The 8752-nt window shown below is 36.9% G+C and overlaps 1 protein-coding gene across 1 annotated transcript; it reads right to left on the bottom strand.

Annotated features, from left to right (window-relative positions):
- Positions 1-1727, bottom strand: LOC125476766 (14-3-3-like protein). The gene is made up of 4 exons (XM_048583275.1): positions 1164-1727; positions 660-782; positions 441-557; positions 1-342 (listed from the first exon to the last, which is right to left on the bottom strand). The coding sequence occupies exons 1-4, from the start codon at positions 1650-1652 to the stop codon at positions 280-282; spliced, it is 792 nt and encodes a 263-aa protein (XP_048439232.1). The 5' UTR covers positions 1653-1727; the 3' UTR covers positions 1-279.
- Positions 1728-8752: the final 7025 nt, after the last annotated feature.

The following is an 8752-nucleotide window of genomic DNA, read 5'->3' as shown; positions in this document are numbered from 1 at the left end:
TGGCGACAAAAAGTACAATTATGTGGGATATTAATCAAACAAGACGGATATTCAAGCCAGATATTTCAAATTCCAATTCGAAAACACAGAATCGAGATAAACAAACTAGTTAAAAAGAAGAAAATAAATAAAGAAAAAGAAAAGACGGGGTTTGTCAACCATAGAAATCGAAAGACAAGAATGCCTAGAATCAAGGACTCGAACTAGCCAGGATTTACCTTCTCCTATCAAAAACATATAGAGGAGAAGCTCAACCCTAATTTCTAGCCATGGATGTTGTCACTGCTTTGGTTCCTCAGTGGGCTTGGGCGCTGCTTCTTTAATGTCATCAGCCCCATCGTCCTGAAACAAAAGCATGTACAATTCGAAATGAGTATATGTAATATCGAAGAAGAACAGGTAGATAGAAGGGAGAGGATCAACATGATCCATATGAATACCTGCATGTCAGAGGTCCACAGGGTGAGGTTATCACGGAGAAGTTGCATTATCAAAGTGCTGTCCTTGTATGACTCCTCTCCGAGAGTGTCCAATTCTGCGATCGCCTCATCAAAAGCCTGGTGGAAGTCGCGGGATCAAATGCAAAGTTTAAAACAATGTATAAGTTTCTAAATCTTTATGCGTATTCAACATGGTGGTATAATCAAAAGCCAATTCACCTGTTTGGCAAGACTGCAGGCGCGGTCAGGAGAGTTCAGAATCTCATAGTAAAACACCGAGAAGTTGAGAGCCAACCCCAGGCGGATTGGATGTGTTGGCGCCAGTTCGGCATTGGCAATGTCCTAAAAACACAAAACATCCAATTTACAACCATAGCAATAACCAATACATCACTTATAATCTAAGGTACAAGCATTCAATCCATATTTGTCTGCACTCAATTCGATCTATTTGTTCGTCATAACTAATCAGAAAGTCTACCAATCCAATCCATTAAAGATATTGCATACAAAATGATCGGCTGAGATGATTACACAATTTGGCATTTACAAAAACAATTAGATAAATGTGCACGAAATTCGATCTATTCGTTCCATCTGAACTAACCATAAGTTTAATTTTATGACAAGATTATACATAAGATTGATGAGCGTGAAATTAATTATATTCGGAAATGAAACCCTAACTCATAAAAATTGGGAAAAGCTAAGCCAATTTGATACCTGAGCAGCCTTGTAGGCGGAGAGGGTGCTTTCGGCGGCCTCCTTGCGCTCAGCGCCGGTCTTGAACTCGGCAAGATAACGGTGGTAATCGCCCTTCATCTTGAGATAAAAGACCTTGGAGTCGCCGGCGCAGGCGGAGGGGATGAGCCTGGAGTCGAGGAGCTTGAGAATGCCGTCGCAGATGTTGGAGAGCTCGGTCTCGATCTTGGATCGGTAGTCGCGGATCAAGGCGACGTGGTCATCGTTGCCGCGGCTCTCCTCCTTCTGCTCGATGGAGGAGATGATGCGCCAGGAGGCACGGCGGGCGCCGATGACGTTCTTGTAGGCGACGGAGAGGAGGTTGCGCTCCTCGACGGTGAGCTCCTCTTTCTCGGCGGAGGCGGAGACCTTCTCGACGAACTCGACCATCTCCTCGTAGCGCTCGGCTTGCTCGGCGAGTTTGGCCATGTAGACGTTCTCTTCGCGGGGGGAGGGGGTGGTTGCCGCCATTGTTGTTCGAGCTTCGGAGGTCGGCGAAGGATTGGATCTGGAGATCTGAGAGGGACTCTGTGATTTTTGGCTTAGGGAAGGAGAGGAGAGATTTGAGGTTTGAGGGGAAAGAGTGGGTGTTATTTTTGGGGGTAGTGGAGCGATAATTGCGTTGGGAGAAGGAGACATGTGGGCCGTTCGATTTTTTGTGTCGAAGTGGGCCGTTGGATTGGCACTGGCCTTGTTTGGCAATTGGCTGGCAACGCACGGGTTTTTTTTTTTTTTAATAAATATTTTTGTTAAATAATAGCACGGGATTTTGATATTTGAAGTTTGAACTGGAAAAAAGTGCGCTTTTTAATTTTGAATGGCAGTTGGCAGAAGCTGGCTTTTGATTTCAAATATTTCCCCGAAATCCTATTTGGATTCTCTAATAAGGGAAGTCTATAATTTCTTTGGTAGGCCCTGGTCTTGCTGTTTTTGGTTCCGGCCATCGAAAATGATAAATTACATTTTGTTTCCTTAAGTTCGGAATCAATTACAATATTTTTAAAACATTTCAATCATGTAAATTTACTTACGTTTCATATCAATTTCATATATCCATCGTAATTTTTGTTGGTTTCCCTGTTAACTGCCTATGTGAACGTCGTTAGCCACACAATATATGTGCCACATGGATAAAAAAATATATAGCTCATTTAAAAAGTATGTTTATATGAGACGTGTGATAACACTCTGACCGAAGCCCCCATCCATACCCATTCCTTCCTTCCCGTTGACATCGCACCGCCCCAACCAGGCTCAGCTGGTCCCTCAAGTACCAGGAGCTCCGTCTTCCAAATCTTCCTCATTTCCTTCTTCTCCACCGTCGCTCTTGCTTCTGCAAGAACCAGATCCGCCCTACCACGAAAGACCTTCCTTTTACTCCTCCTTCTTCCCTATCTCTCTCTCTCCTCTTCTTCTCACTCCAAGTCTGCATAACTTTCTGCTCTTCTTCCTCTAAGCGAAGAACCCACATATCAAAATGAGCCTCATCAAGAAACTTCTCAGCACTATCCAACTTGCCCATCTCAGCATACGACGACACCAAGAGTTCCACGGCCGAATCATCAGGTGTATGCGCGTAATCAAACACCAATTTAGCATAATCTTGAAGCCCCATTTAACACAGAGACCTCAAAGGAAAATTGCGAGTCCATACACTACGATTAACAATTTTAACACTCAAACTAACCATACTGAGCTCAAAGAATTTCGACCCTAATTTCAGATTGTTCAACCGCTTAATAATCTAGAAAGCAATTGAAGGGGAAAGGTTCCTACTAAGATAACCCAAATCCAATGAATGCTGAGTTTCATCAACCAGGCCTCTGGTTTTGACGTTACCTCAAAGTCGTGAAGCGGGCGCGGCCGAGCTCCTCGGTGGGGAGACTGAAAATGGGACATGGCTTTCTTGGAGTCTCGAACCCAGAAGGTCGGACGGGCTGTGAAGAACAGGAGGCACATCTGCTCTGTCGTGCAGCCGAGCCTGGTTAAGGCGGTGCGACGTCAACGGGAAGGAAGGGATGGGTCCGTGCTGCGGTCAGGGCTAATTGTGTTTCAGCATTTTTTTTATTTTGCTTTTTTGAAAAAAAAAAAATTTAAATTAAATTATTTTAACCACTCTTTTTCTTTAAAACGAGATTTTTTATTTTTATCCACGTGTCACATATGTTGTGAGATTCAAATGTCCATATAGGCAGATAACAGAAAAACTAACATAAATTGTGATGGATGTACGAAATTGAAATGAAACATAAGCAAAGGTATGTGATTGAAATGTTTTAAAAATGTTGTATGAGGTTGCAATTAACGCCAAATCTGAGGAGGTAAAATGTAATTTACCTAATTGAAAAACTTGAAATTTGGATGAGGAAAATAAATTTGGAATTTTGACAAAAACCGGAATTTATAAATTGATATGTACCAATTTTCTTGTTTGGATTCATAATCAAAGAAATTTAGAATTTTCATGTGGAAAAAAAACTCAGAATTTGGGACCTCCAATTCCCAAGTTTAAATTCCATGTAAATATGTGTCATTTTCAAATTTCTATGAATGAGAGTTTAGAAATAACAAAATCCGTATTTAAATTTCATTGTTCTTTTAGGTTAACCAAACAGAGTATTAATTTTTCCTTTTAGTCAATTTTAATCTTAGTAAGACGTACTCCAACCCTTGGAGTAAAACTAAAATTTTAGGTTTTAAACCTATCCTAACTTGCTCCAAACCTTAGGCCAAATATGAGTTTTAACCCAAAACTCATTTTTGGGCAAATTTAGCTCAGAATTTCCCTCAAATTAGTGGGTTGACCCACCATATATGTGTATTTTTTTAGTTTTATATTTATAAATTCATTGAATTTAATGGCTAAAATCTAATATGATCAAATCCAACGGTTAGAAAAAAGATCTAACAGTCCAAATTTAAATCTAACAACTAAAATAATTTTAAAAAAAAAAAAATCTTTCATGTGTTTCATATTCTTTTATTGTGTTCCACGAGTTTCATGGTAACAGTGTAGTGATTTTTCAATATTTATCGAAATCTAAATATTTTTGGGTCAAAATGTTCCTAAATTCATTCTTAATAATATCAGGCTAAAAATTTAACCCAAAAGGGTTGGAGTAGAAAAACTGTTTATGGGTTAAATCCTAAATTTTCTAGGTTAAAAATTTTAGGTTTTAACCAAGGGTTGAAAATGGTCTAAGTTGCCTTTTCTTTTCTTTTTCAGAATTAAAAATTTCTTCAACCTTGAAATATTTTAGCAATAATCAGTAGAGTAGATGTTTCAAGCTTGATTCACTTAGATGAAGAGTTTGATATACAACTACTATGGGTGGCCTGGTGGCTTAATTGTATTAAGTTCTCTCATATTTTTAGAAAGACTGATGATTATCTTGCTAAATCATCATGTTGCATCGAATTGTATTTGGCTTAATTTTATCCCTCCTTGTACGAGAAATGCATTACACCTTGATGGCATTTGTACAGTCTAAGAGAACGAGACTCTTAAAACCAATTGATGATAGTACTACAAAAATACAATTAAAAAAAAAAAAAAAACCCAAAACCGATTGATGCTTAATTTTATCCCTCCTTGTAAGTTCATTACCAAGACAACATAATTACAAGAAAGATACCTAGTTACAATATCCACACAACACAAAAGTGGACCTCCAAAGTAAAACAAAAAACCCAAAACCAATTCTAGGCCCAACACCAAAAAAAATGAAACAAACCTTAACAGCTTGTAATTTCCATTGCCCCCAGTTTGCCTCCTATCCATCATCTCAGACCATCGCCCCTAACAAACGCCTGAGATCAGGCCAAACATGGTCCTCGAACTGGATGAAGAAGAAACACTTACATCCTCCAAAGAGCACCATTGAAATCTCCACCACAAATCGAATGAAACACACAGGAAGAACCAACCAGTGAGTGCCAGTGCCAACGAAGGCAAAGAGAAGGAAAGAGGTGGTGTGAACACTAGAGCCGAAGCTTTACGCACCTTCTAAGGAGATTGCAAAAAATTGTGTTGAAGATTTGTGTGTGTAGATCCGAATGAGATCGATGAAGGATTGATTGTAAGAAGAAGGGTATGAAGCGGGTTGATCATAGAGGTAGAGGGAAGGGGAGATTTGGCCCAAATGACAGTGAAATCAGAGGAAAGCATGGGTGATGGATCAGACCTATCCAATCAAATAGAGGAAAAAACAAGTTGATGTAGAAAGAAAGGGAAGAAGAAAAAAGAAAAAAGAAACGAATGACTGCCATTGACCCTAGACGGAGCTAGGATCGACGACTTCGAAATTGAGGATGAACGAAAAAACAGTCACACACCAGTAAGAAACACTCGCAGGAAGAGAGAAAGGCTCTCACCAAATGGGAGAGAACCACTTAATCGAAATGCTTTTAGGTTGTTAAACCTTGATAACATTTGTACTGGTTGATAAATGAAATTGTTATACCTTGATAACATTTGTACTAGTTGATCTATGAACTTTTTATCTAATATTTTTTTTCACTTTTTTTTAAAGAGTTTTTATCATAAATGGTCTCTGAAATTGAGCCTCACCATCAAGATGGTCCCTAAATTTGAAAATAAGGCAATGTAATCCCTGAAAATAGTTGTCGCAAATTAATATTGTCTTTCCATCATAATTTTGTTAAAAATTATGTTAAGTGCTGATGCGACACATAAATGGGCCCCATAAGTTCATTTTTTCTCACAAATGGTCCTTGAAATAGACCCACGACATCAAAGTAGTCCTTGAAATTGGCCCGTGACATCAAAATGGTCCCTGAAATTGAAAATTGATCAATGTTGTCCCGCAAGTAAGTGTCTCAATTCAATGTAGTTCTTCCGTCACAATTCTGTCAAAAATTATGTTATGTACTGATGTGACACATAAATGGGTCACAAAAGTCTAATTAAATTTTAAAAAAAAATCACAAATAGGCTTAATAATTTAATAATTAATTAAAAAAATTGTCAACCCATAAACCCAATCCTACAATCACCTCTGATCCCAGTCCACGTTTCCCTACCTCATTCGCTCTTTATTCTCTAAAAAAAATCTCAATACACCCATCTTTACACACTTCAACACCCTTCGAGATCATCTTTGGTGATGCCTTGGCCCATTGACAACGACTACTAGGACATTACCGTTAACATTTAGGCGATCAACATTCTCACAACTTTAATTTTGGAGAACTTGTTCGGCGCTTCCCTAGTGGTCTGGTGATTCAAAGAACGACAAGTTCTGCCGTGAGATAATGAGGTTATAACCGAGGTGCATCCATTGTTGGTTGAAAACTATTTCCACACTCCCTTTTAGGCCTTGTTTAAGTTTTGTATCTTTAAGAATTTATGGAAGGGATCTCTTTTCGGAGTAGGCTCTATATAAGAAGAAAAATAAATTCATTGTGCAAAAAGGTATTTAGACAAATTTTTTTAATTAATTATTAAACCCACATTAGCTCATAACAAATTTTTTTACAGAATTGTGGCGGAAGGATCATATTGAATTGTGAGACCTACTTTCAAGGGCTACATTGATTGTTTTTCAATTTCATGGACTATATTGATGGTGTGGATCAATTTTAGGGACCATCTTGATGGTGTGGGTCAATTTCAGTTTGTAATACAAACTCGTAAATCTTGTGGGGCTCATTTATGTGCCACATCAGCACTTAACAAAATTTTTAACATAATTGTGACGGAATGACCACATTGATTTGTGACATGTATTTTTAGAGACTACATTCATTTATTTTTAATTTCAGAGACAATCTTGATGGTGAGGGTCAATTTCACCGGCCATTTGTGATAAAAATCCTTTTTTAAACCAACATTGTTGTATCTTTACACTCAAATTTAAAAAGACGTTTTGATATAGGTACCTTGTTTTTAATTACTTAAACTAAACATCTATTTCTTTTAAAATTTTGATTAAACATTCTCCTATAAATTTGGGGATTATTAATTTCATTTTACATTACTTCCTTTTGGCAAATTATCCCGTTTTCTTTTCATTATTACAGTGCATTTACAATTTTAAAAATTGTCATTAGTTTCATAAATTTATGAAAATCTGAAATCTTCCAATACTCATCTACAACACTGGTGTTTTATCTTGACTCATAAAAAGTACCTAAAAGACAACTTGCAATTTAGAAAAAAGAAAAAGACAACTTGCAAAAGTTTTTTCTTTAAACAATTGGCAAATACATAATACACATATATAAAATGTATATACAAACAATAAAATAGAAAGTTACTAAAACATATATATTGGTACATTTAAAATAAACGAACCTAAAATCCATCGGTACGCTTTGATTTAACATGGGTACATTTTACTTCAGCATGGGTACATTTTAATTTTGCTTTTTTGTAAAAGTAATCTCCAAGCTTATTTTAAAAGCTGGTGACTAAAAGTCATTGCTTTTAAAATAAGCAAGATATTTTATTTTTACCTAATACTTTTTTGTGCTTAATTATCTTCAAAATAAAGCAGTTTTTTGTTATAAAAAAAAAAAAAACAACACCAAACGGGACCTCAACATGATGGAGAATGAAGATATAAATACGTTTAAGACCAATAGTCTTGTTCTCCTAGACCCCGTGGATAAAGAAAAATGTGGTTGCTCACTGTTTGATCTTAATTTAATAGCAGATGCATTTAACTTTTGTTGTTGTACTTTCTACTCCACCATTAAATTAAGATCGAACATCGAGTGACCGCAATTTTCTTAGGTTGTGGAGTATAAGAGAATGAGACTCTAAAACCAATTGAAGATTGTACTTTAAAAAAAAAAGCCGTATAAAGATCACGATAGTGTAAAATTTTTACAGATTAAATGAAAATTATATCAATTTGTTTGATTATGCAGAGGTGAGTGACTTTTAATGTATGCCATAATTGTTCATGGATGACTTTCAATACATGTGGTCTAATATCTTAGTTGATCGGATGTTGGGTTTCCACCAACACATCGCGAGTTTGAAATTTCTCCTCCTTTACTGCAATAGTTTCGAATCCTTCCCATGCAACCTTATATAATGCTTGCATTTCCTGTTGAGAAGACGAGCCAATAATAATAATAATAATATGAAAGTGTGTTGTGTTTGGGGTTTTGATTTTTGGATATGAACAACTTAGGGGGTGGCGATTTTGGAAGCTACTCAAAAAACAAAAGAAAAAAGTTCCAACCATGGAACATCAAGTTCAAGCTAGGTATGAAAGTGCATATAGTCGTATATACGTGCTTTAAGTGTCACTGCCAACCGACCTAACTGGCCTAATTTGATAGTTATACCATATTTGACGTATTTCCTAGTTTTACTAAAGCCAGAAGAGAAGTTGCCCTAAATCTCAGCCCATATTTAAATGTATACATAGGGCATATGTTGTGTGCACAATTTCTTTAATCCGAAGGCTTCTCGTAGCCCATTGAAAAAAGTGAAAAGTCTAAATATGGCCCGTGGTTTAATGACGCAAACTTGTGCTCAAAAGTCCTCTCTTTTAGTTCTCAAAAAAAAAAAGTCCTCTCTTTTTATCTCTTTATTT

Source organism: the organism of the source record quoted next, unplaced genomic scaffold (genome assembly GCF_019419815.1).
Source record: "Pyrus x bretschneideri cultivar Hongxiangsu unplaced genomic scaffold, Pyrus_bretschneideri_v1 Contig2, whole genome shotgun sequence".
Lineage (NCBI taxonomy): Eukaryota > Viridiplantae > Streptophyta > Magnoliopsida > Rosales > Rosaceae > Pyrus > Pyrus x bretschneideri.
Note: the sequence above shows the minus strand (reverse complement) of the source record. Positions and strands in the feature narration are given on the sequence as shown.

What these genes read in the sequence shown, in the direction of transcription:
- LOC125476766 (XM_048583275.1), bottom strand. Translation starts at nt 1,652, where the DNA reads ATGGCGGCAACCACCCCCTCCCCCCGCGAAGAGAACGTCTACATGGCC. An exon ending in CCGCCTACAAGGCTGCTCAG is followed by an intron (nt 783 to 1,163) that starts GTATCAAATTGG and finishes TTGTGTTTTTAG; the next exon opens with GACATTGCCAATGCCGAACT. An exon ending in TGTGGACCTCTGACATGCAG is followed by an intron (nt 343 to 440) that starts GTATTCATATGG and finishes CTTTTGTTTCAG; the next exon opens with GACGATGGGGCTGATGACAT.